Source organism: Hypomesus nipponensis, chromosome 13 (genome assembly GCF_054491055.1).
Source record: "Hypomesus nipponensis isolate SF chromosome 13, ASM5449105v1, whole genome shotgun sequence".
Classification (NCBI taxonomy): domain Eukaryota; kingdom Metazoa; phylum Chordata; class Actinopteri; order Osmeriformes; family Osmeridae; genus Hypomesus; species Hypomesus nipponensis.
This window is the reverse complement of record NC_140373.1, coordinates 13,511,437-13,538,854: the sequence shown is the minus strand read 5'-3', so window position 1 is coordinate 13,538,854 and position 27,418 is coordinate 13,511,437. Positions and strand designations below refer to the sequence as shown.

Genomic DNA, 27,418 nt, shown 5'->3' with positions numbered 1-27,418 from the left:
TCTGTGGAGAAAGAACTTGATGAAATATTCAACCTTTTACCTTATGATAGTGGCTGAGTAACAGATACATTGCTACAGCTTCCTGGTTGTAACAGGAAGGTTGGATTGTACTTTCTGTTTGCATCTCATACATCAGTGTGTTGCCGCTGCTTCTGTGGCTGATTTTGGAAACTGAGCTCAAATGTTTCCTGTAGCTACATAAAAAACCACACATGCAGAATATGTTTCACACAATTAGATATTGGTACTTGATTAGATCCATGTCTAAATCTATGTACTGCACAGAATTTGAAGATAAAAAAAACTTACAATAAAACTGACAATAAAACCACAGGTTATCATTTCCTGTCCAGACTTGAATTTGCCCAATCCAAACAGCAAGACAGTAGCTCACACGACATTTAATCCGGGGTCATAAAATGATAATGAAAAACAGCTTTCAACCCCAGCACGTTATTTGAAACAGTAGGATACTGGCCAAGAAACATGTCCATGTACAGTACCACCATGCCGAGCCGTTACAGCTCTATTCACTCAGCTCAAAGCTGTTCGTTCAAACAGAGGAATGCCTTGTCTGAGAAACCCATAATTTATCTGTCTACTCTTCAAACATCAACAATCATTATTGTTGGGCACCGACCAAGGGTGGTGTTCTTTGATGTCTGTGGCTCGCGTGTTTCTCAAATCCGAAAGGGAAGCTTTAGATTTCCTCCATTTTGTCTCCATGTGTCGACAGATGCGACAGCATGGTATCTCTCTGACCTCGTCCTCCTCTTCAAGTTCCTTTGCATATTTTTAGCCACTCATGGTCGATGTGGCAGGGCACCATATAACAGGGCAGGAGGGTGGAGTAACTGGAGCTAAATGCCCTTATTTCATTGGAGGGAGGAAAAGGGCTTTAATTCAGTGGAAAGTGGTTCTCCTATTCTATATTTGCCTCAACCGTACTGTGACTCCACCCTCCACACATAAAGCCGCAGCAATATAAGGGTTTATGAATGCCCTGCTTCTACTCATTAGGGTGCCTTTACGTGTCATGGCTCGGATGGCGTGAGTTAGACAGCACCGTTAGTCGTTACAAATATACAAGATAAGCTGTGGGTCTGGGGAAAGAGAAAAAGAGATGTGTTGATATGAATGAATAGCAGTGTTGGCTGAACTGTCTGGTCATGACTGCACTGGATAATGAACATATTCGGAGGGGTGTGTTGGCTCTGTTCTGTATTTGTGTGTGGATGGGGGGGGGTCTGAGAAAGAAAGAAGGTAGAGAGAGTTGGGGAGAAAAAAAGTGTGCCTAGCAGAGAGAGAGAGAGAGAGAGAGAGAGAGAGAGACATTTGTGCTTTTCAGTCTACATCCTCGCAGGGTTTATGTAGGCGTGTCGGGTCAGGTGGAGGAAAATGAGTATGACCACATAATATGTAAAGTTTGGGGAAATTGCTAGGTTGGGAGACTTAAATAGCGAGACCAGCAGAGTAGTAAACATGCTGGTCGTTTAAGAGCTGCCTCCATGCAGTCCTCCTTCCTCGAAGGCAAGGTTGTTAGTTTGGTCTAAGTACAAGCAAAGGGGTGCGAGGGGTTCCTGAGTCACTTAGGAAAATAACTGAAGGATTTTTAAAGTAAATCTTTGCAGTCAGTTGAACAGGGTCACACAGCCTTTTAGTTTGGGTTTCTTTAATAGTTACATTGCCTTTTAACGTATTGGCCCACTTTGGTCCAAAGGCATCGTCACGATAGAGATATAATGTGGGTGGGTAATGACCACTATAATAATAATAAATGCACTTGAGGGTTGCTGAAGGATGCATAGAGAGCTGTACAGTAGTTATTTGTATTGCAGTACACATTCAACATAAGCATGTTCATTATAAATTGAAATTAAACACTAGAACATGAGAAAATATGAAAATATGATCAAAACTCAAAATTGCACTAGACAGTTTATAATGACAGTTTAGGCTATTTTAATCACTAGCCAAGAGACTTGTGTCAATAGACGATAGCCTTGCATCAAATCTCACACAATTCTGCAAACCAGCTGCAGTTGGAAAGTCTGTACATACAGTACCACTGTAAACATCTGTTTAACAGAACAGGTACCAACCTTGTCTCCAAAACTTCAAATGACTTCTGGCCAATTAAAAACAAGCACATCCAGCAACCTACAGTATGGGAGGCGCCCACTGGGAAATTGAGTGCACTCAAAGCCTAACTTATAATGACCTGTCAACAAACATAAAATGCATGGTATATGTTAAATTAACATGAAAAATAAATCCCTTCTTAGTGTTTTGCATTGCAGGAAATACATAACGGGGATCAGTATTTCTTCCTATACAGAATAAGTCATTCATTTATTGATCCTAACATTCATTTAGAGTTTTCTTTGGTTTAAAAGCAGCCTTTGTTCTTAAACCCAGACTTCCTGCCCTCTAAAGTCATTTCCAATAGTTCAAGAGCTGTTCAAAATGTACTGGAGTGTTATAGATTTATGACTTATCATGCTGTCTCATTTCATATTTATATAGTGTATATGTATATATATTTTTTGTTGTAAATTCACAAGCATGTGGTGGGAAACTAAAGCAAAGCTTTACAGATCCCTGAAACCTGGTCACAGAGTGTGATAGAAAACATAAAAAGGTGCAAAGTGAAAGGCAGTATTCAAAATCTTTCCACAAGAGCATGTATACTGAAAAAAACATTGTGCATGTAAAATTGTCTGCTTCAGGCACATACATCTTATTTGTTCCAAATAAATATGAATGTTTGTGTTTGCTTGTACAGCAAGCAGGGCTATTATGCTTTCTATGTAAAGTTGAAATTCTTTTCCTCTATCAAACTGATGGACTTGTCTGTAAGCATTGCTTCATTGTTAACTATTTTGTACCCAAAAAGCTTTAATGTCGGCCCACAAACTCTCTGCACAACCTGGGCTATTTTGTATGGTATCCTGAACCTCCATTTCTCGACTTGCTCTGATGATTTTTTCTGGGTTGAGTACACACCACTGGCCTCCTTGGAAGCCTGAGTGTTTTGGAGTATCCAGTTTTTTACCTGAGGAGTGAATGGGATGCCGGTAAACCTGTACATGTCTGCAGCCTTCCTCATGGGGAATCGGGCAATGTCCTCGTAGCGAACTAACATGTAGCGTCTCCTCAGCCAGGGGGGCTGTCGCAACCCCACCTCAGCCGACATCCTAATGTTATCGCAGTTGCCTTTCAGCTTCCTCACCTCGTCATCGTCGATAGGCACGTCCCCATCCACTGCCCACTTCTTCCAGTTCTTGTACTTGGCAGAGAAGGCCACCATGCGTGAGGCCAGAACAGCACGGGGGTCCCTGACCAGCTGGATGAACTTGACGTCGAGGCGCGGGTCCTCGGCCAGGGGCCGCAGAGTCTCGAGCTGACGCACCCTCACTGACTTGATGGCCCTGTGCTCCTTCTGCAGGCAGGATTCGGAGGCCATCGTCAGGTTGAGAGGCCCACAGCGCCTGGTCTTGCAGTGGTAGCGCTCAAAGACCTTCTTGACAATGGGGCTACAGACAGACTCCTCACACAGAGAGCTGCTGGATTCCCTACGGAAAAGGGCGGTGGTGATGTGGTCCATGGGCCGGGGTTCGATGAAACTCTCCAGCATGGTGAAATCACACAGGAACAGCTGGCGGAGCACATCCCGATAGGCTGCGGACGCCGCCGTGGCATTTGTCCCTCCGGTCTCTAGCGTCAGGGAGCGCTCAACGTGCCACAGGGGCTCGAATAGGTAGAACATGTTGTCGCCCTGCTGGTTGAAGAACTCTCCCACAAAGGAAGAACCGGTCCTGGTGGTGGCTAGCAGGAGGATGTGCTTCCTGCCGTTAGGGGTAACCTCATGCTCTGTGTAGTTCTCTAGGCGCCGCTTCATCAGGGTGAAGGCTGGGTCCAGCTTGCTCAGAGTGGTGAAGGAGCCATTGTACTTCAGCAGAAGGGGGGAGGAGATACCTTGCTGTAGAGGAGTCTGGGGGGTCTGCTTCAAGGCTAGTTTATCTGAAACCCTAAAAGACAGTTCAGTGTTGAACCAATTAAAAATACAAAAACAAAACCTATGGTAAGTTCCCTTTCAGAAAGCTGCAAAATAACTGTTGTACCAAGCGAGACAATCTTTCCTTGAGGGAAATAAGTTAGACAGGCAGGCCGAGGTTTACAGTTGGAAAACCCAAAAGCGCTCTGTTAATCACGGAGATGGCTTACCTCGAGATAATGTTGTTTTCCTTTTCAATGATGACAAGTGCCACAATAAAGACAAGGGATATTGTGTATTTGATCCTCATACTTGGATGTAGCTGTGCTTTTACAGACTGCTTCTTAATAGCTTCTGCCAATCATGACAGATTCTGTTTGTCTGTTTAAAGAGCCCTTCTGTTCTTGGTATTCCCCATTGGAGAAGTTGTTTCATTCTGAAAGGAAAGTGAGTATTAAAGTGTCAGTCACACATCTTACACATATCAACAAAGCTGTAAACAACACAAACCTGCTTTTATGCCATCAGATACAGCTGCCAAAATAGGTCTTCTCCGTCACATTGAAATACTTGCTTGGTGTACAACATACTGTACAGTATCTGGACAAAAGAATTGCACACCACCCCGTTGCTCTGTCAGCAAAGACCTGCTGTTAGCGGTTGTGTGCATTAAAGGGGGCTACATAAGCCATCCTCTGTTTCTTGTTTTATTTGGTTTGTGGACTTTATAAATGTTCAGAAATTATTTATTTCCAACAATACTGAATATTCAATCTGCTTAGGGTTAAAATAGAAAGTGGAGAGGTGCAATTTCTGAAATGCAATCTGGTCCTTCCTTTGGGATGGGGGGTTAGTCTATATTATCTTTAAGTGCACCGGGGACTTTCAGAACATGCCCACCCACCAAGTAAGTGCTGACAGATAGTGCCCTGAGACAAAACCAGTTTGCGCACAGTTATGTCACAATCAACAATCTGCTGTTAAAGAGCTGCATAAACTAACTGACAAACAAAGCATTGAAAAAACTAGAAACACAAACTAAAGGGCAATACATTCTCCCATTTTCTTTATCTTATGAATGCAGACCTATGGTCATTCATACCTATAAAGCTTGCGGCCTGTTGCTGGAACTCTGCTCTTTATTTGCAAGCTACTCCTCCAATGTATCAACACAGGGAGGATATCTTTTCAAAGGAGCCCCTCAGTGACATGGCCAAGCTACAGACGAAGGAGACCATCTGGTGACGGGCTAATGGGCCCCCAGTATTCCCACATAAAACCTGGCCTGTCATGGACTGTGACTGTGAGCGAAGGGATATATGGGCAAACACGCAGAGGTAAAAGTAAATAGAAATTGAGGGGGAGAACTTGGTTGTCATGGGGGCAATAAATCAAAGCATTGTGGGACTTTGCAGTACAGAGCTAGTAGGTCTGCAGGATACTTAACCTGTACCTGGAAGACAGTGAGATGTCGAGTAAAGATTGGATTTAATAGTGACTTTGTGGATATTTTGTTTGGATATTTTGTTTTGTTTCAATAGATTGATTAGTGACAGATTAGGTTGTCAGATAATGGAAGTTTGGCTATGATCCATAACAAATGTTAGAATTACACAAAGGAAAACCTAGCACAAAGCTAACCTATCTGCCAGTACAAACAGGGCAATGTGACATGACGGTGTCCAAACAAGTTTCACATTTGAAGTGATAAAAAGAGGAGAAATACAGTTGTGCTTCGTAACACATTGCACTTTGATGTATATCCTACCCCCTTTTGAGTGAGGCACGCTGTGTCATAGTAGAAGTGTGCTTATTGGGTGCTAAAGGTGGCGGCTAGCCTGTTTGGATCAACAAACTACATGCTGTGTGATTTCCCCTGGATCAGTGCTTAATGATTGCAGGCCAGAAGCCTGCGGGGCTCCAACCCAGGAGAGGGACTTCCTGTTTCTGGAGGACTGAGCTCTGTACACTGAGGCTAATTACGTTTAAACAGACAGACTTTCCTATGCCTCCAGAATCCTACTTTGGGCTTAAATGAACCAAGTGTTTTAAGCACAAAGTCTGATTGTAGACACGAGGACCTGACCACTGTCCATGTGTTTCAATTCCAGATTTCCCAGTGTTCAACAGATATCCTGTCTGGGTCCATGGACCTGTGGAGGTGCCGTTCTAACATCCTGTCGTGACCTCTGTCAAGGGCTGATTTGGAGCGCTGTAGCCTGTCCAAACTATTACAGTCTAAACACCAAAAATGATTGGACACCATCTGTGAAATTCTGGAAAAGGGAAAGGGGTTATGCACTTTTTAGAGGCAGTACTTCTGTTGACGTGGAAGGTGAGTGAGCAAAAGCTGAACAGGCTGCTTACTGAAGAGGAAATCTTCATCTCTGTCTTGCACCCTCCTGCCGCATGCCAATGACACAAAGGTCTCTCACATGGGTTACACTGTGAAGAGTTTTGGGTTGGGATCACAGCACTTAAACTCCCTAGGTCACTTGAATGTCTGTTAAAAGGCGATACAAATGTCATAGTTCAAATCAAAGAGATGAAAAATGAATAGTGATACACTGTATAGACAGGAGATTACTTTTTCTCTAAATTGTTTTGACTTTAGTAGCTGCAACAAGGTACTAACTCAGCATTCACATTAGCAGTTGTGTGGCACCGGGATTCCATTATCCGCAGAGCTGTGCTGGTACCTAGGTGTGGACCAAGTTGGAAACTATGTGCAGCTAGCTAGCTAGCTAGCTAGCTAGCTAGATATGTTTGTTAGCTCTTGGTTTCCTTGTTTGCTTTGTCTGTTTTACAAAAGACAAAAGCGTGCTTTTTCAGTCAGCTTTTGTTATCAATCAAATTTTTGGAATTTTTAAATAAAATCGTATCATGAACCCAGTATTGTGATTTGTATCGAATCGTGAGTTGAATGTATTGTGCATCCCTAGTTTTTTTTAACAGTTTTTTTAATGTTGACCGGCAGCGCAATGTTGTATTTGCACTGGTAAACTTGGAATGTAAACATTCCAGTCTGACACAGGTCAATTGACTTCCTGACCTGTACTAGCTGTGTTACTGAAAGGGTTGCACCAGGAAACCCAACCCTGTCATCTGTCTGCACACTACAAACGCTCTGTCATCAGTTGTCATTTTTGTCAAACAGGTATTCTTAAATATTACATTCCAAAAATCACAATCACATCTTGATGTGTATCCATTTTCTTACCGTATTTAAATATAATTACCATAATATTTAAACCATGACCATTAATAACCGGGATGATAGGGATGACAAATACGAAAGTGTATATTTATTCAAGAGTGTTAATGATTTATAATATAAGTCAGTGTAGTACACCAATTATCTGAGCTTATTATTTCAAGACATCTTGTCAAATAAAGCTTATGAGCTGATGTCTTGAATATTCACGAATTACTGAGACGAGTGACAGATTTCATCATCAGCTCCCAAAGAAACCACCATCTCCCCATTTATCATCTTGTTACAAATGATCCCACAGTAATAACTGCCTGCTCTTTAGTATTACAGTTTTTAAGGGCACTTCTTTTTATAGACCAGGCAGTTTGATTTCCAAGTTTCAATTTCTGCTCTACAAGACTAATCATGAATATCATAATCATAAAGCATGAATATTTTCACTGTACATTACGTTAGAATGTACATAACAATGAACCATTAAAGGAACTGATATGCAGGTTTTCTATACATAGGTGAGGTTGTCTCTTGCTGTGGTCAAGAGGGCACATAGCGGGCCTTTGACAATACACATATAGATCAGGGAATTTGCTCCGGTCAACCTTTGGAAAAGAGCAAGATGCTGAAATAGTCCAAAACAATGAGTTATAATCGCACAACCTGTGTGTTGTTTCTCCTGTGCCTTAAGTTGTGGAATGTGTACTGTTTAAGGGCATGTTTTGGTGGTTACTATATTGGTATGGTCCAGCTCATGTATATAAAGTCCTTTAGAGAGACATGTTTCTCACTAATGCCAACTACTCTACCTGTTGTGGTGACGTGATCCGGGCAGCTCGACCTAATAAACGAAGTCAACTCTTTTTCATTGTGGTGCTTTCCTTGGCCCATCTTCTGACAGATTATCATCTAACAGGAACATACTTGAAGTACCAAAGGCACAAGCCACTCAGTTTTGTCTCTCTGGCTGATACTTAAACCCCCTGCAAACAGACTTTGGGTTTACATACTGTAATTATGCAGTGCCTTTTCAAGCATGGTATGGTACAGTGCGCTCATGATAAAGTAGGTGTTGTGCTCCATGAGGAGTCTAGAGAGCATGCTGTCATGACAGGTTATGTCTTGTCTCATTGCAGAGAGCAGTTAAGGGATTCATATCTACCTGGTCATACCTGTACTGTAGTTGGCACTATTAGCCTTGATGTACTGCATTTGTTTGTCCAGTAAGTTAAATAAGAGAGAAAAAGCGAGTGTGTGACAGAGAAAAATAAAATTGGCATTCATGATAAGAATGTCAAACATATTTCACTGATATTTGTTTTTAGTTCCGTTATCTGATGCATTCATATTGATGTGAAATCCACAAGATGTTGTGTTCAAATCTACCAAGCTAGATTGTCTTAGTTACATAAACATATGAGACATTGAGTACTAGAGAGAATGTTCTTTGGAGAGACAAACCACAGACACTTGTTGGGATGAAACTTCTCTGTGGTGATATGTGCGGATCGATGACTGATTTCTGATCTCACACCTAAATAGACCTAAACCAACATATTGGTCACTTATAATACCAATGTATATTGCATTGGCGTATACTTCCACATAATACATATCTGTAATACACTTTAATACATAGCCTATCAAATACTTTGTATCAGACCTATGCATAGCCTATTTAGTGCTTAAAAGGTGCATTAATATATACCCTTCCAGTCATCAAAATTAATTGTTGCTTAAGATAACTATATCCATCCATAAACTGTGCTTTCATTGTAATTTACTTAAAAGAAATTCCTACTATACCATTGTCCGGATTGCAGTATAAAGAAAATGCAAAGGCGACAGTTCTGCGTCCGGTGGCATCCCGCATGGTCTCTTCTTTCAAACACTGAAGTTCTGTCTCAATCACTTTCCGAATGTTTCTTGAATGAGGAAAACATATCTACATCCTTTGGCCGATTTTCACGAGACATCCCAGAATGTAAAGAGACGGAAGTTTTGTATCCGACCTTCTGAAAGAGATACTTTGTAGTAAGAAGAACGGTCCTTAATAATTCTTCCAATCTCAATATCACAAGTGGATAAATAGCTGTTAGTAGCCTAATATATATTTGTGCTCCGAGAAACAATACATATTAGTTTATTTCCGTTAATTCAGACGCATTTCTCAACGACAGTCTTAACCTGATACTGAAGTGCCAACCATACAGGGACTAAAGTGCGCTGTTGATTCAGACTGACAAACCGTGGGTCACATGAAACCTTCAATACAGTGATAGCGGTTTCGAAAAGGAGCCACCATGTGTCTAAGCATAGGGATTTACAAGAGTTTTCTGTTGTATTTTGTGGTGGTAGTCTCTCATAAATATTCGCATATGCTACTTTACTACTGTAGGCCTATCCATTTTTATTAATAAAATAGTAGCCACGTGCTTAATTAAGCAGGCCCGAATTACGGTTTTGTATAAGATATATGCTACTAACTGGGTAAATAGCATGCCCTACGTGAATATATATATATACCAATATAATGAATTATAAAGGTTTTATCTGAATGATATAAAACGTATCTCCAAAATTGCATTTCTACAATTTTCTAAATTAGGCCCAGCCTACATGTAGGGGCTGACTGACACCTAGTGGTGAAAAGCTTTTATGTGCCCCAGCCTTGTCACTTCTGCCCACCTCGACTGTTAGCCTCAATGTAATTACATTTTTCGTAGTTTCGTTTAATGAATTTTTGTATTTCACTCCAAGTGCATAATTAAAGCAAATCAAATATTAAGTTTCTGCTCTTAATGTCCGATTACAAAATTAAAACTCGTCACTTCGTGATGACGCACTCATCACGCAAAAGGTACATTTGTTTTGGCTTAACCGGAATATTTTCTCGTCACTTGCTAGTTGAAACAGTGTGGACGGGGTCATTTACAGCTTCAAATCAAGAATTTTTTTAACATAAAGAATATGTAGTTTTAAAAGTGTTTATTAAAACTCGTCACTTCGTGATGACGCACTCTATCACGCAAAAGGTACATTTGTTTTGGCTTAACCGTAATATTTTCTTGTCACTTGCTGGTTGAAACAGTGTGGACGGGGTCATTTACAGCTTCAAATCAAGATTTTTTTTTAACATAAAGAATATGTAGGTATAAAAGTGTATTTAAAAAAAAGATAAAAATGAAATATATTTAATAACAGCACCATCGTATCAATCCGCAACAAGTCGGCGCAACGCGGTGTGGCGTAAGTATACAAATTTAAGGTTCTCTGTAAGAACGTTCAGGAAGGTTACTCCTTATTTTGTCAGTCAAGTGCGCACTGTTAACAGAAAAGGTTGACAATATATTTACACTTGTGGTATGTTAACTATCTATCTTTCTTCTACTATAACAGGCTGTTTTCTTTATAAATATAGATCGTGCAAATTGTACGTCAGCAGACATAGCAAAGTTGTATGCAAGAAAATTAGCTACCAAGATAGATAACTTAGCATTCCTTAGCCTACATGTTAGCATGTTACGCCACAGTTACAAAACATTATGTCAGTGCTGCCAATGGCAAGGCACTTTTCGAATGCTAAATGACTTGGTGTAATGTATTTGTCTTTCTAGCATTGTTTGCGGCTGTTGTCATAGATGTGGACAATAATTGTTGATGCCACAGTAACGTTTCAGATAACATTTAAACGGTGAAGTCCTGATAAACTATAGCTAGGTAGCAGGCTAGCTACTAGCTTGCTATCAATTGTGAGTAGATACAGTAGAGTATATCTCCTCGATGTTTATAACTTTTGTTTGTGGGCTCCTTTCAGATCGTTTTACCAGAACTTAATTAAAACCATGTTGGTGGCGAGGCTAGCATGCCTGCGCACTTTCCCAGTGGTGGGGCTGCGTCCAATGTTGTCCGGGAGCACTCCAGCCATAAGGAACTCAACCCTGAAGGCTTGCCCCCCACTGCTGAAGCCTCACCAGGTAGGCTTTAATACAGGGTTTTCACAGCGTGTCATCAGACCGGAAGTCGCCATATTGGAGGCACTCCGCATCACAACAAAGCAGAGGCGCTGAAGTATATACCGAACGTCGTCTAGAAAATGGTTAATTATTGCCGTGTTTCAGGTTGTACCAATAGGACAGATCGAGAAAAACATACGCAATATTATCGACTTCCAAAAGTTATTAAAAACCAGGGAGAGGAATGTCAGAGATTATCAATGTAAAGGAGGCGCTTGTGGTTGGCAATGCTCAACCAAGATCTACAAGGGAAAAAACAGGATTGAGAGTCACTTGGCTACACCTTGAGTTTCACAATGATATCATAAAGTTAAGGTTAGGTTGGTTAAAGACGTTATTGCATTACTTACTTTGGCCTTCACAACACAACGGTTGTTGATAACTTGTTACTGCGTCTCCCTCACCCATCCAACCACATCCTGGTTATAGGCCTCCAAACCTTTGTAGGATTTAACCCTTGTGTTCTCTTCGGGTCATTCTGACCCATCAGTCATTGTGACCCACCGTCGTTTGCAACAACTTTACCGCATACAAAAACAAAATGAAGCATTTTCTTTTAACCGTTGGGCTGTCTCAGACCCCCCGCATTGTGAAGGTTAAAAGAAAATTATATTTATTTGCTTTTGTAATGGGTAAAATTGGGTAAACACAACGATGGTTCGTTATGAACCTTTTGGTCACGTGACCCGAAGGCAGCACAAGGGTTAAGGTTTTCCGCTGTGTATGGGCTTGGCGAGAAAACCAAGTAGTTGACTATATCGGGATATGCAACTGAAGGAAGAATCACCGGGTCGTCACAGAACCAAGAGGGAGCTAACTCGTAGGGATCTACACCGCCAATAAATCGTAATTTCTTGAAATATTGCGCATTTTCTTGTGGTCCAAGTCCTTCCCTATATGCCTTTGCATCTTGGCCGTGTTTTGATGAGCTTTTCTGTTGATTGGACATGGCTACATTCACTTAAAGTATCCAAAGCTCATAATACTCAATTGTACTCCGTTCAGTTATTTACACCGAGTGACTCCACAATGGCCGCACATCCGGGTTACTGCCCAGAATGTGACGTAGGTGAAAACCCTCTATAACCAACTAGTCAACCACTAGTTCTAGGCCTACCAAAAAATTAATTATACAAAATATTTCAAATGGCAGTTTTGATACAATTAGAATGTATGTGTGGTAGGGTAATGCAAAGTCCATGCATTATGGTATTTTTCCAGAAGACAAGTTTAGACAAAGGATTTGAGATATTTTGGAATTGGGTGGAATTCCTCCAAACTAACCTAATATGTTAGCTACATTTCTCAAGTGCACACAGTAGTTGTATGTCAGTATCCACATTTAGTGTCATTATATTTGATTGAAGGGACTGCTATTAGACCTATATGTCATGTTTAAGACTTCCCTCTTCCCTCCTCAGGGCTATTCAACGAAATCCAGATTTGGCTTCCGCCGCACAAGAAGTCCCAAAGACCAACTCAGTGAAGCTGCTTTTGAGCCAGCAACGAATACTGCCATTAAAAGTGAATATGACTATTTTCTTATGGCCAATATTTAAATAGTGACTTACTCCAAACCTCTAGAGTTATAGCCCAATGATTAATAATCAGTTATGTCTAACCCTGTTCTTGATTTGGCCAAATATTTTCTAATTATTTATTCTTATTATTTGGTTGTAAATCCCAGGTTTTTTTTTTGCCCCAAGTGGTTTAGAACATTTGAAGAAATGTTTGATGTATGAGAGCCTTTTCCAGGTGATGTCTAACTGGGAGAGGTATATTTTGTACCCTCCCCTGAGATGTGCTTGCTGGCAACACTGCTAGGATAATTTATGAATACAGGTGACTGCATGGGAGTTTTAGACTGAATTTTATAGTGTCAAGTAGTCAGTTATTCTCCTTTGTAGACTGACAAATGATATACCTTCATTGAAATTTGTTGAATCTTGTTGAATTAAATTAATTTAGAATGGTTAATCATACATGTGCAGTTTGAAGTGGTAATAGCAACTGGACTGCATAGGTTCCCACAGAATCATGCCCTGGCACAGCATTGTATCAGAATTGTTTTGTGTGCAAAAACAAACCTGTCATGGTTTATTTATTGGTTTTTGTAAGGTTTGGCGAGTTTTACTTGTTCTGACCCCCACATTTGTTCTCACATTTATTGCAATCATTCTCAATGTTATGTTACCCCTGTAATGCTACCCAATATTGTAATGGTTTATATTATTTTCTTTTGTCTCCAGTTGACAGCATGGGCAGAATGGTTCTGGCTGGTGGGGCTGCTGTGGGTCTCGGAGCTCTGTGTTACTATGGCCTGGGCATGTCCAATGAAATTGGTGCAATTGAAAAGGCTGTGTATGTATTGAAAACTTAACTCACACTATGCAGTGGAAGTTGAGTGTCACCTGCCGTAAATCATACACATTTACAGCGTATGAAACACGTTTAGCTAATTTCTAGTTATTCAACCTCAACCAACCATCTTTTTTTGTCACCACTGGGGGCAGATGTGACACTGTAAACACACATTTATCTTTCTCATGACTCAACACAAGATCTGTTTGAAAGAGGGAACTCAAACTGTACTCTTTATCTGGTCTTTACTAGGATTTGGCCCCAGTACGTCAAGGACAGGATCCACTCCACCTACATGTACTTTGCAGGCAGCATTGGACTGACGGCCCTGTCTGCTGTGGCAGTGAGCAGGACCCCAGCTCTAATGGGCTTGATGATGAGGGGCTCCTGGATGGTAAAAAAAAAAGAGAAAAATAATCCCTGATTCACCCCCCTTTTCCCATCTATCTCCATTCCCTCAATACATCCATATTGTTAACCAGTAGGGGTGTAACAATATATTGTGGAACAATATCGCAATACAAATTTTTTACAATATGTATCGAAGAGTTATGGCAATATTTTTACAATATGATGTCCGTTTGATTCTATTGGTTGAGCTACTAGTATGCAACCTACTCTGCACCTGCGTCATGCGTGCATTCACAGAAATCGCTTGAACTGAGTTAACTAAATTGTACAACAAAGAAAATTATTGAAATTTTTAAGAGTTTTAGTAATAAATCTGTTAATTGAATTTCAGTTTCATTTAAAATGTTGTTCAAAATATTGTGATACGTATTGTATCGTGAGCTGAGTGTATCGTTACAACCCTATTAACCAGTTTATTTATACAGGCTATTGGAGCAACTTTTGCTGCCATGATTGGAGCTGGCATGCTTGTCAGGTCCATTTCTTATGACCAAAGCCCAGGCCCTAAACACTTGGCTTGGATGCTCCACGCAGGTAATTACCATTTAGCTCAATGCCATTTAAAGTGGCTGTAAAGCAGAAATGAAAATGAGTTTAAGTTCATCACACCTTAGAAGAATGTGTTGTTAACTACTCATCCAAATTAAAATGAAAAAAAAAAACAGACAAGTATGATAAATTAGGCTTTGAAATTGTGAAGGAAAATCATCTGTCTTCTTGATTCGTGGGGGGGGGGCGTGTCGCCTGAAGGAGCACAAGCTCCGCCCCCTCAAATTTATTGAATTTAGCAACAATTAGCTAAATCAATTGCAGATATCAAAATATGTGTTAATTACTTTATCTTCGCTAACTCTACATTTCAGCTTGACAAAGTTTTAGAGCTTTGCACATGCTTTCAGCAACTAATTTCACACATGTATGTAATGTACTGAGAAGCAAATCATTGAATTTGCTTTACAGCCCCTTTAAGTCACATGATCCAACAGCCCTAAAAGGGTTATTTGCATCAGTGTATCACTAGAGGGCAGCAATGTCAAGCGTTTCAATTACTAAAAGTTGTTTTTAATCTCAAAGGTTTCATTGCTGATTTGTGTGTTTGGCCCAAAGGTGTGATGGGTGCCGTTGTGGCCCCTCTGACGCTGCTGGGTGGGCCCCTGATGATGCGTGCAGCGTGGTACACTGCTGGTATTGTGGGCGGGCTGTCCACCGTGGCCATGTGTGCCCCCAGCGAGAAGTTCCTCAACATGGGTGGGCCCTTGGCTGTCGGCTTTGGAGTGGTCTTCGCCTCCTCGCTCGGTGAGTTGGCGCCCTTTGAAGTGAAATGTATACATGAAATAATGTAAGGTCGCTGAGTATTCAACGCGGTCCTTTCCTCCTCAGGGTCCATGTTCCTGCCCCCCACCTCTGCGTTTGGAGCTGGGCTTTATTCGGTGGCAGTGTACGGAGGCCTGCTCCTGTTCAGCATGTTCCTGCTCTACGACACACAGAAGGTTGTCAAGAGGGCAGAGACCTACCCTCTCTACGGAGTCCAGAAATACGACCCCATCAACTCGTAAGTGCCTAACAACCTTTTTTCAGACCCCTGCTACTGGTGTAAATATCTGTTCGGCTCATCTTCGTTTGAAATGTCGTCTCTTAGGTGCATGGGGATTTACATGGACACAATGAACATCTTCATGAGGTTGGTGATGATTCTCTCCGGCAGCAACAGGAGGAAATAAGCAGTGCCTGTTTGGCAAACTTCAAATCTCAATTCTTCAATTAGCAACATACACAATATCTTTTAGTCTAATGTTGATCTGAAAAGACTGAATGCATTGCATTTGTGTGAAGGAGAGGGATGGCATGTACTAGTGCATATTGTCACTCAACAAATTGCTCCAATCAATATTCTATAGTTTTTACCCTGAATGCAAAGGTGGTGCATTTGATTGAAGTCTTCAAGGGTTTACAGTGATGTCTGTCTACATCAGTCCACCTCAGTCTTGTTCATTTTTGTATTTATTTATTTACATTTGGGGGGTTATCTTTCTGTAATGTGTTGGGAAAACATCATATAATTCAAAATAGGGTTGTGACGGCTAATCTCATGCTACTTTTGCCTCCCTTTGCATACCATGTGATCGCAGTACCTGAAATAAAGTGTTCAAAATGCATTTGTTGGGCTTTTAGAAAAGTTACGTTGACTTTGTCAAGATATATATTTCAGGAATTCAATAAAGCAAGATGAACAGACTGGTGGGTATTCATGCGAGTACAAATGTGAAGATTATTGGGTGTAATCATTATGCTTTTGGATACACCTAACAAGGGAGAGTACATTGTGAGTAATCATGACAAAAGGTTTAGATTTATTACAATTTGTTATTAAATAACCTTGCAATGAAACTGTATACAAAGTGGCATCCTATTGATCCCCCCAAAATACCCATTATGTGAAAAGCCTTTTATAACACAGCATCTATTTTGGATTGGACACTTCACTTTTGACAACCAATGATTGAACCAGATGATTTCATGTGAAGAGAGAGCTGTATCAAAGGTCAACTTCAACAGTATCCCTTATGTACACCAATCGGCCATAACATTATGACCATCTGCCTAATATTGTGTAGGTCTGCCTTTTACCACCAAACAACCCTGACCCGTTGAGGCACGGACTCAACTCGACCTCTGAAGGTGTGCTGTGATACCTGGCACGAAGATGTTAGCCGCAGATCCTATAAGTTGGGAGGTGGGGCCTCCATGGGTCGGACTTGTTTGTCCATCAAATTCCAAAGGTGCTCGATGGGACTTATATTTGGGGAATATAGAGGCCAAGTCAACACCTTGAATATACACCTCGCGTTCCTGAGCTATTTTTGCTTTGTGGCATGGCACATTATCCTGCTGAAAGATTCCACTGCCATCAGGAAATACCGTTTCAATAAAGCGGTGTACATGATCTTTAACAGTGCTTTGGTAGGTGGTGGGTGTCAAAATAGGAACTAGGGAGTGAGAAAATGTTAGTTTAACACCCAGGTTCAGCTTTGGACCCACCAGATCTTTGACTTTCAAATGAGTCAACCATTTCTAGGAGAGGCAGAGGTAAGCTTTCGTGAACCTCAGCCTTGTTAAGCTGGCAGTCCACTAATACCTCCTTCAGCCTCCCCACCTCTTCACTGTAACCCACCAGCTGCACTCAAGTCCTGGGATCTCTTGAGAATCCATTATGGTATTTGACCAACAACCTGAGGCTTGTGATATTGGCCTCACCTTGGGCATTTCTTAGGGCTTCCTTCAGCCTGTTAAGTGCTGGAGGTAGGCCTAATGCTCCTTCTAGAGCAGTGTTTCTCAAACTTTTTCAGACCAAGGACCACTTCGCCAATAAATAAAAACTCGAGGACCATCTAACTAAATAGTATATCCCTGGCCTCCTACCCAGACCTGGCGCCATACAATTGTTAGCGGCACATGATTTTCTAAGGAATATTGTATTTCGTTAATTATGGTTTCCGCTGAGAAAAAAAAAACGATCCGATGTTAATCAGGCACAGACGTTGAAAACATTCGAGGCCAAACCTAGGACGTATGGGTTTGATGTGATGCAAGATGGGGATTTCCACACTTTATGCAAACATTTTTGGCCATTATTTGAGCGCAAAATAGTTTTTTGAGCTTTATGTAAAATAAACAGACTTTTTTTTATTATTGGTAAAACCTTGTCGAGTGATCCCATCCATCCTCCCTGACGCGTATCGTTACGGTAGGGTCGCCCGGCCCAGCTATCGGTAGCCTATCTGAGAAAGGTTTTGTAAAAGACGGGTTATGGATCCAACCAACTCTATTTACGGGTACAACCTGTGTAAAGGCTGCGTGTCAGAATCCGGAACATGTGTAGCCTACTTTAATAGATAGGCCACTACTGACTGTGTTCTCTTCGTTCTGAGTTGTATGTTAGAAATGTCGCAATGATTTACTTGTGGCCGTCGCGGACCATTACGGGGGCAGTGGCGGACCACCAGTGGTCCGCGGACCACACTTTGAGAACGACTGTTCTAGAGGCACAGTGAACAAGCACAAGTCATTAAGAACAGTGGTTGCAGCTTCTTTCAGTGCATCTGATGACAAGCTGGGCAGGATCAGTTTCGACCCAATCTCCTGAGCAACTGGGCTGAGCAGACTCCACTTAAAGCAGGCCTGGTATCTAGATACAGTACCACTAGACTCCATGAAGTCTAACTTTACCCTGGGAAGTTGAAAACTTTTTTTCTTTAATCCCTTTTTATAGTTCTTCTGGTTTTGTCAATCCCAACTGAACTTCCTGGTTGGGTCCCTCAAAGACCAGCGTGTTTGACCCATTTTATGAGATCTTCACTCCGGGGCTACGGATCCTCAGTTCCTTCTCAAGCTTCTCCTTCACCAAGTAGTACTGTCTCTCTGACACTGGGCGATACTTTTGTGTTTGAGTCTTCACTTCCAGTATCTTCAGCTTCTCCTTCATGTCCTTCCCCACCCTCACAGCAAATGTATCTTCTTCCAAGTACACCTTCACATCCTCAGTCTCCAGGGCAGCAATGTTTGACATCAACATCTTTATCCTCACTGGGTCCACCTCATAGTGGGGACGGTAAATGTTCTGCACCTTGTCAAAGATCTGCTTCACCTTCTGAGCCCAATCACGGACCGCTGACTCTGCCCCAGCAGTCCCACCATTCACCACAGCCTAATCTATCTCAGGGGAGAGCTGGACAGAAAAACTGAGGGCGCTGAGCTGGTTGTTCAGAGCCTTGTTTGCCTTTGGACAGTCCCTAAGGTACTGGAGGAGGTATTGGTCCATGATGAACAGCTTCTTCAGCTTCCTGCTAGATGGGGTCTGAGAGAGAATGGAGGGTTAAAATAGGTGTCCTGTCGGTAGTCTATGAATGACAGTCGAACATTATAGCTGAGCATTTTTGTTTACTGTGTCTTTTTAATACAAAATAATTTATATGCATTGGGTACAATTTGTACCTGCTCAAGTGGAACATGAAGCATGGGTGACATCAAGTGGGGAAACCTAATACAAACGCACACTATAACAGTGAACAAGTAAAGCAGAATGGGGGTTTGCCTGTGACGCAGCAAGATACTTTCCACTGTCCAGGTAAATAAATCAAAACTGGTTTGACAATTTACCAACTAGACAGTTGTCAAGAGTTGTTCTCAGTTGTTCTCTACATTCACAAATATTAATTATGAAAAATGCATCAATTTCAACATTCAGTCCCATGGTATTGTGACACACCTGTTGGTCGTCCGAGGATGGCTGTGGAGGTTGAACTGGATTTGTGGAGTCGGGAATTAGACCAGCCATACATGCAGCAAAGCGCCTCGAAGCCCCAAGATTCGCTTGCGCTCTGCAACGACCACTTCGGCAGCGGCTTCTCCGCAATCAGCTTGCAAATTTGGCTACAAGATGATAAAACAAAAATATATATGGATAAAGAAACATGTCATTAAGATTTTACTACGTTAGTTGTATGCTACAGCATTTAAACTAGTCTGTAGTAGCCTAATTGAAAATGGGAGGCAAAATTCTGCTTACGAATTTCGGCTCGATTCGCAGCCAAATTTCAATCATAAGCATAACTGGCGACGCGAGCAAAGCGAACTTGCTGCCTTGCAAGGGGAGCGAAACATGGGCGTGCAAATGGGACGTGTTTGAACAATGTACTTTATTAGTCAGGTAATTCCTTAAAATTGATCATCCTGTAAAAAAAAGGATATTACAGGAGCCATATAGACTACGTTTTTGTAAACCATATAAAACTATGGTTTTATAGTTTTTGTATTGCTGAAGTCACTGGTGGAGAATGTGCACCTGGGTTTAAGCGGTGAGGGTATGGTTCTATGCTAACGGAATTCACCTGCAGTAGCGATTAGAACCGAAACTGTACCAGACCCTGTTTGAGGAAATACTGGAAATCCCAATAGCCCATAAAGCTGTGCCAAAGTTGAAGTAGATCTAGTTGTTTGAACTGACGAACCTATGTGCAATACTTGAGCCTAAGTGCAGTGTTAAAATAAAAAAATTAAGTTTTCCGTCTTTAAGGAAACTTATCACCCCTAGGGAAAGTTCTTTTGGAATGCATTAATTGAAAACAGAAAAAAACATGGGTTTACAATGACCATGTTGAATCCCCAACAAAGTTAGAGATGTGCATTTAAAAATTCTGCATATAATTTACCCTACAAATGAAATCACATTGAAATCTGGCAATGATGAGCTGACTTGTAATTTTTGTCAAACTGATATAGAGTCCATTGATTACAGGGTTTCTGCAGGTTTCAGTAAGTCAAATTTAAGACCTTTTTAAGACTTTTTAAGACCATAAAGATCGAAATTTAAGACCTACACGACGCATTACCAAAATTCAAATAAAAGATTTTGATTTAAATGAATTCATTGAAAAAGTATTAATTTTACACATAGGGCTCCAAACTAACTTTTTTTTACTGGGAGCACAGTAGCCCCTGACTGAAAATTTTAGGAGTGCAAGCAGAACATTTTGGGGCACACCTTATATTGACCTGCAATGCATTTATTAAAGGTGACATGACATGAAAACTTCATTTTAAGAGGTTATTTAACATTAATATGAGTTCCCCTAGCCTGCCTTTGGTCCCCCAGTGGCTCTGGGTGTTCTTCTCCGCCTTTGACAAAATGAAGGCTCAAACGCTCTGTTTGAAAATCTCCTCCAAGTGACGTAGATACGAGAAAGGTTACCTCCCCTCTCTGCTTTGCCTGCCCAGATCATCTGGCCCGCCCATGAGAAACTGAGCTACACCGTGCAAGGGCAAGTGCGATATCGGTTTTTCCTGGAGGGACATCTTGGCGAGCAAACAAAAGAAGCACAACAGTTGCTTGGATGTACAAATGCAAGCACACATCTTTATTTAATTCCTTCATCCGAGCCTCTGCACAACCAATATCTCAATTTTATTTTCGCTGGAAATGCGCCGACACAACTTCCCAAAGTTTTGCATGTCTGCGCCAAACATTTCAGCCACTACTGTTTCCTCAACTTCAGCCAACACAATACTGGCCCTCCACCTCTGGATCATTACTAAATCTCCTTGGTCAAGCTACAAACCTTGGACAAGTAAGTTAACTAAAGCTATATCATTTTGTTGCTTTACTGTACATGGTTACCTAGCTTGCTACCCTTAGCTCTGCAGCTAACAGCTGAGTTACTGTTGCTAACGTAAAGATAAATGGCATCAAGTGTGTGTGTGAATACAAACGCTGTAACGCCAGTGTTGTACACTTCTTTGTTATTTGGATAACCGTTATGCTGTTGGTGTTATGGCGTGTGCGATATCCGCCTTTCCCCTCATTGAAATTATTATGGGTGTGCACCTCTGCAAACCAGGGTGATCAGATGAGAATGGCTAAATTCGAGCCATCTTACAGCAACGGGGGCTACGAGCCATTGCGATACATCCGTTGTAAACATTAGCGCATGTTGCCGCCCCTCTCCTCCTCATTAGCATTTAAAGCTACAGACACAGAAACAGCGGGTTCTGAGGAAAGCTGATTGTGGGACTACTTGTAGTGGCTATAATTCTGCACCATGGCTGAATTTCGGGAAAGAGACTTCAGATACAGTATTAGGGGACCACTAAGGCCTATATAAAAGCATCCAAAAACAGCATGTCATGTCACCTTTAATGTAACTAGAGGGGGTACAATTCAGTGGCAATTTTAGACCCTTTAAAGGAGTGCTCAAGCACCCCTAAATTTAATTTCAGCACCCCTAAAAATAATATATATTTTTTAATATATTGTTTATTATCATTTGATGCTGGTAGTTCATGAAGAAAGGACATCCTTAGTTTTTTAATTCATTCAATAGTTTGCATAATAATACGTAAATGTATTGATGTATATCATTGTTATCCAGTGAAATTAGGGATTAATATTAGCAGGGGGGTTTACGTTTAGCACTTTTGCAAGGAACTGTATTCATGTCACATTCTCATTGGGGGCTGAACACCCCGAAAGGTCTGATCCTAGAATCGCCCCTGGTGTGGTGTGCCTGCGTCGGTTGCAGACGGGTCCGTTTTTTTTACTGTCATTTTTACAACTGATATAGCCTACAGCGACACACCATATAAGCGTGAGTTTCAATACATTATTTCATGTGACATTAGGTAGGCCTACTGTACAGTCTTAGCTAAAATACTTAAATGTATGATGCACTTTTCGATCAGTCCTCTGACACCACAACACGATACTTGCTGAACAGCGCAACAGCTCAAACACAGGCAGGGATACAGTAGCAACGCTTGTGCTAAATAAGTATTTAGCTGCTCGGCTCCATGACGCCGGGTAAGAAGGGCTAGTGAAACTTCTCACCAAAAGAACGAAGGGGAACCCACTTGTCTGGCAGATTAAGACATGTTTGTAGGAACCTAGCTAAAAATAGCCTAAACTTTCCAAGACTTTTAGCTACGGTACTAATGCTGAGGGCTCGCTGGTATCGCTGTGTTACTAGATTAGAACGTCGTATCTATGCATCGTTGCTAACGTGTACTGACATTGTGCACACCCAATAAATTCCAAATTTGTAGGTTGCACATGCGCGAGTGCTTGTAAAAAATGCTCGCACCGTCTCAAAAACTGGTCGCAAAATGCAACCATTTGGTCGCAGTCTGGAGCCCTCACATTGGTAACCTTCCACATCCAACAACGTGCCAAATCCCCAAAACCTTACCCCCAAAATGAAAATATGGTCAAACAAACTTGCCCTCAAATAGAGAAAGTGTGTGAGTGTTTGACTGCAGCGCCTTCACAACCAATTCAATATTTTTTTGGCAACATTTGCAGCTAGCCTCCTACCTGGAGCTGGGTACCGCTTGTAACCAACAGCGGAAATCGCTGTGATCTAGCCATGTCTCGTTGAAAGTAAGCTACACTTTCCCATTTTCCACACGTAGCCGAACTTTAACAAACTGTGAGGAGACACAGACGTATTTCGCGGGCAGGTATTGCATTCATCACAGGAATTGTAGTTTTATCACCGCATACGTACCAACACCAAGATCCCACAGAAAAAACTACAACACACCGAACCAACGTTCTGAAGGCACCCCTTCTGCTGGTTTTATAACGACTCTAGAGCTCCGGTCTAGAAACGACTCAATATCTTTTTGCTACTTTATAATAACTTTCTGCGGCTGGCGTTTTTATGGAAATGAACGAGGGTAAAACTTTTTTTAAGACCTGACTAGATGAAATTTAAGACCTCGGATGAAAATCTAGCCGTTTTAAAGACTTTTTAAGGCCTTACATTTTAAGTTCTGAATTTAAGACTTTTTAAGACCCCACGGAAACCCTGGATTATCTCTTTTTTTTACTGTTCAGAAAAAATAGATCGCATGGTAGGGGTGGCACCAGTGGTAGCCAATCACTTTTCAGTGGTGGCCAGTGCCACCCCTGGACACACCCCTGCCGTGAGACCTATGGTTCGTACCCGCGGGCACATTTCCATGCAGCTTTTCTTGACGTAAGCAAATTAATGGGGGCTAGTTCACCCATTTAGGATTGGTTCCCAACTTAAAACAAATATATGAAAAAGCTGGAAGTATGTGCCAGGTTCGAGAATCAAAAAAGATTGTTGGGGGAGATAATTTTTGATATGTTGACTTAAAAAAACATTTTTTTTATGTCTTCACAATACAAACAAACAAGGTACAAAATCATGGCTCTGAAAATAACAACACTTGACTAAGACACAGTCTAAGGTTGAGCACAGCCAATATCAAAAGAGAAAGATCACAGTAAAACCAAACAAACAAAAGTAAGTAGAATAATAAAATAGTAAGAATAATAAAAATTAAACATAAGATAAAATAAAGGGGCTTTTTAAATTAATTTATATGTATGGAGAAAGAGAATATAAACCAATGTGAGAGCTTTTGGGGTTTTAACTAATTTTAAAGATTTGCACAATAATTTAAGCTCATTCATCCACTGATTAAAGTTGGGTTTAGACTTAAACCATCTACACTTATGAATGGAAAATGTACCAAAGCATAACACAAAATTAATAAATCCAAAACATCCAACCCTTTGTTTTGAAGACAAATACCAAACCTGGGGGAAAGACATGATGGAAATTCGAATTTGATTTATAATCAACTTCTGGAATGTTGAAATTAATAACAAACTCACGTGCATAAAGAACTTACTCTGGGGGACCAGTCCAGAAATTTAGAACAAGTAAATGGTAAATGGACTGCATTTATACAACTCTCGTCTACCTTAGTGGCACTCAAAGCGCTTAAAATTGTGCCTCTCATTTACCTGTTCACACACACAGACACACTCCCTCACTCATTGATGGTTGCAGAACTGCCATGTGCTGGCCTGCCCATCTAGAGCAACATGGTTTTCAGTGTCTTGCTGAAGGACACTTCGACACACGACCAGCAGGAATCAGGGATAAACCACCAACCTTGCAATTAGCAGTTGACCCTCTGTACCCCCTGTGCCTCTTGCCCTAACCCTTCTAAGGCAAGGCACACTGTAAAAAAACAGAGAAAGCACTGGCAGTAAAGTTTCCAGACCGATTCCGTAAGATTACAGTAAATAACCATACCACAATATTACATGTAATAAGCTGTAAAAATACAGAGCACGGTCTACAGTCAAAATGAATCAAATTACAGTTTATTACTGTTCTTAAATGTTGATTAATCCACAAAAAAATTGAAATACTATGTTAAAATACATTTACAAAAACAACTACCTTTAAAGTTAATCGCTGTAATTTTAGGGCATTTGAAAAAAAAACTACAACAATGTATAATACTAAATATGTACTTTTCATCAAAAAGGAATGTCTGCACATTTACAGTCTTAATCAGTCAATTTAACCCTTGTGTTATCTTCGGGTCATTCTGACCCATCAGTCATTGTGACCCACCGTTGTATTGCAACAACTTTACCGCGTACAAAAACAAAGTGAAGCATTTTCTTTTAACTGTCGGGCTGTCTCAGACCCCCCACATCGCGAAGGTTGAAAGGAAATGCTTTTTATTTGTTTTTGTATTGTGTAATGTTGTCGCAACACACTAGGAATAGTCAATATATTGACTTATCGCGCAATATATGGAAATGAGCGCGATGATTGTTGATGCTGCGATATATTGCATTCATTTTTACATAACTTTTTACGTAAACATGTTACCAACATCTCTCAAACAGCCATTCCATCATTGTACATCAAAGTAAAGGACGAGATTCTGAAGGAGATAAAAGACATCTCATTTTACTCTGCCACTACAGATATGTGGTCAAGCTCAAATATGACACCTTATATGAGCTTGACCACACACTACATAACTGCTGACTGGACTCTGCAGTCAAAGTGTTTAGAGACCAGATACATACCACAGAACAACACTGCAGATGTATTTGCTGAAGCCCTTCAGTCTGCTTTAGCAGACTGGGAATTGGATGAACGCAAAAATGGCCTGTATAACTACAGACAACGGTGCAAATATTGTGGCTGCAATACGTAATCTTGGCTGGCCATGGCTTAATTGCTTTGGACACATCTCCATTTGGCTGTTTCCCATGGACTGGACAGTGACATGGATCGCACAGCGCGTGCCATGGGACTTTGTAGGAATCTTGTCAACACCTTCAACCTGAGCTGGCTAAAGAAGAGAGACCTGAGGAAGGCACAGACTGAAACCAATGTCCCCCAACACAATCTAGTACTGGTGAGTGATGATGACTTGTTATACAACACAACATATTTAAAGGGTAAAGATCAACCTTTTTTTTGTAATTTATTACTTACTTTGGGGCCTGTTTGTATGTATTAAATAATTGATTACGTTATAATAACCATGTAAAATTATTATTTGTGAAAGTGCTACTAGTAAAAGTAGTATTTGTTGTATAATGTTAGAATAGACAAACTAATGAAAAAAAAAACAATGTTATATTTTCCACAGGATGTCTCCACAAGATGGGGTACCAAGCAAAAAATGATAGAGAGGGTCCTAGAGCAACTCCCAGCCATAAGACGTGTCCTGGTTGAAGATCAAAAACATGGCCACCTCAACCCAACCTGGCAGGATGTTTCTGTGTTAGAATAGCTGTATAATGTGTTCACAGCTTCAGAGCCCATTGATACTACAAAAGGCTCCTGCTGTCCAAGATTCATTGACTACAAGATTCCACTGAAAAGGTTAAAAGAGTTTGCCTGGACCCCTAGTCGCTGCCCTTTCAGAGCAATAGTGTAAGTAGGATGAATAGGCCTATTAATTATTCAAAAAAGTATGCTGAGTAGCCTAAATTTTCTCTAAAGGGTTTAATGTGTGTTATGATGAGTAATGTTTGTGTTCAATGTGTCTATTTACAGATTTACAACAAAAACCAACAATAAGTTTTGTGTTAACCCCTCTCAGAACTGGGTGATAAAACACATAGAAAACATTGGTAGCCGTTCAACACCTGTCATGTCATCAGTGATGTCCTCAACCACTGCATCAACCAACCAGCACAGCCATCACAATTCTGTATGGTAGCAGATCCACAGTTAGCTCAAGAATTGCAACAATTGTAATATTATATATCGACAGAAGGAAAAGTATTCACATTGTTACCAACTTATTTATCCCTATACACAGAAAATGGTTACAAAGAATTGGGTTTCAAAGGAAGTACAATGGATGAATACATTTTAGGTACAGTGTAACCTCCCCCCCTCCCTGTAAATACTGAGAACAAATACAATTTGCATGTGAACAGAAATAAAAGATTATGTTTTATCCAATCATTACAGTTGTCTATGCATGACAAGGTTATGGTTGTTGTACGTATGTAAAAGTGATCTTTGTTATTTGCGAATCATAAGATTTACAACCAGGGGTGCAATATAGGTGGGAAAAGTTAGGACCATTTTAAGGGCCCCTGACTGACAGGGGCCCCAAAAAATAGATAAAACTAATATATTATATAAATAATCATCATTGAGTATATATATTTCAAATATAATAATGCAATTAATGATCTCTTTGTTTTTACTTGTTTTTGGCAATAAAAGTTCAATATCCCCATTGACCAAAAAGTAAAGATCCATATTGACCAAGCTGTATCTGTACAAAATGGTTTGGTTCTGCCTTAAAGGTCACATGAAATGCTGTTTTTGGATGCTTTTGTATAGGCCTTAGTGGTTCCCTAATACTGTATCTGAAGTATCGTTCCCGAAATTCAGGCTTGGTGCATAATTACAGCCACTACGAGCAGTCCCTCAATGAGCTTTCCTCAAAACGCGCTGTTTCTGTGTCTGTAGCTTTAAATGCTAATGAGGAGGAGAGGGGCGACAACATGCGCTAATGTTTACAACGGATGTATCGCAATGGCTCGTAGCCCCCGTTGCTGTA

The 27,418-nt window shown here is 40.8% G+C and overlaps 2 protein-coding genes and 2 long non-coding RNA genes across 6 annotated transcripts; 2 read left to right on the top strand and 2 right to left on the bottom strand.

Moving 5' to 3' along the window:
* Positions 1 to 1,655: 1,655 nt before the first annotated feature.
* LOC146260347 (carbohydrate sulfotransferase 3-like) lies at positions 1,656 to 4,426 on the bottom strand. Its single transcript, XM_084670426.1, has 2 exons — positions 4,228 to 4,426; positions 1,656 to 4,031 (listed from the first exon to the last, which is right to left on the bottom strand). Exons 1-2 carry the CDS (start codon positions 4,305 to 4,307, stop codon positions 2,807 to 2,809), a joined length of 1,305 nt encoding a protein of 434 aa, XP_084526552.1. The 5' UTR covers positions 4,308 to 4,426; the 3' UTR covers positions 1,656 to 2,806.
* Positions 4,427 to 10,480: 6,054 nt separating this feature from the next.
* On the top strand, positions 10,481 to 16,228 carry ghitm (growth hormone inducible transmembrane protein). Its single transcript, XM_084670227.1, has 9 exons — positions 10,481 to 10,568; positions 11,023 to 11,182; positions 12,643 to 12,745; positions 13,471 to 13,582; positions 13,835 to 13,976; positions 14,419 to 14,527; positions 15,101 to 15,289; positions 15,374 to 15,545; positions 15,633 to 16,228. The coding sequence occupies exons 2-9, from the start codon at positions 11,051 to 11,053 to the stop codon at positions 15,712 to 15,714; spliced, it is 1,041 nt and encodes a 346-aa protein (XP_084526353.1). The 5' UTR covers positions 10,481 to 10,568; positions 11,023 to 11,050; the 3' UTR covers positions 15,715 to 16,228.
* Positions 16,229 to 16,386: 158 nt separating this feature from the next.
* Positions 16,387 to 25,618, bottom strand: LOC146260345 (uncharacterized). Of its 3 annotated transcripts, XR_014729530.1 has the most exons (5): positions 23,050 to 23,103; positions 22,857 to 22,969; positions 19,260 to 19,423; positions 18,986 to 19,031; positions 16,387 to 18,848 (listed from the first exon to the last, which is right to left on the bottom strand). It is a non-coding gene; the product is annotated as an uncharacterized LOC146260345 (long non-coding RNA). The 3 variants fall into 3 exon arrangements; XR_014729529.1 differs by having other exon boundaries at positions 22,374 to 25,618; XR_014729528.1 differs by having other exon boundaries at positions 22,857 to 25,618.
* Positions 22,001 to 26,535, top strand: LOC146260344 (uncharacterized). Its single transcript, XR_014729527.1, has 4 exons — positions 22,001 to 22,134; positions 25,612 to 25,747; positions 25,985 to 26,271; positions 26,395 to 26,535. It is a non-coding gene; the product is annotated as an uncharacterized LOC146260344 (long non-coding RNA).
* The last annotated feature ends 883 nt before the right edge of the window (positions 26,536 to 27,418 follow it).

What these genes read in the sequence shown, in the direction of transcription:
- LOC146260347 (XM_084670426.1), bottom strand. Translation starts at nt 4,307, where the DNA reads ATGAGGATCAAATACACAATATCCCTTGTCTTTATTGTGGCACTTGTC. An exon ending in GAAAACAACATTATCTCGAG is followed by an intron (nt 4,032 to 4,227) that starts GTAAGCCATCTC and finishes ACTGTCTTTTAG; the next exon opens with GGTTTCAGATAAACTAGCCT.
- ghitm (XM_084670227.1), top strand. Translation starts at nt 11,051, where the DNA reads ATGTTGGTGGCGAGGCTAGCATGCCTGCGCACTTTCCCAGTGGTGGGG. An exon ending in AACGAATACTGCCATTAAAA is followed by an intron (nt 12,746 to 13,470) that starts GTGAATATGACT and finishes TTTTGTCTCCAG; the next exon opens with TTGACAGCATGGGCAGAATG. An exon ending in GGTGCAATTGAAAAGGCTGT is followed by an intron (nt 13,583 to 13,834) that starts GTATGTATTGAA and finishes GGTCTTTACTAG; the next exon opens with GATTTGGCCCCAGTACGTCA.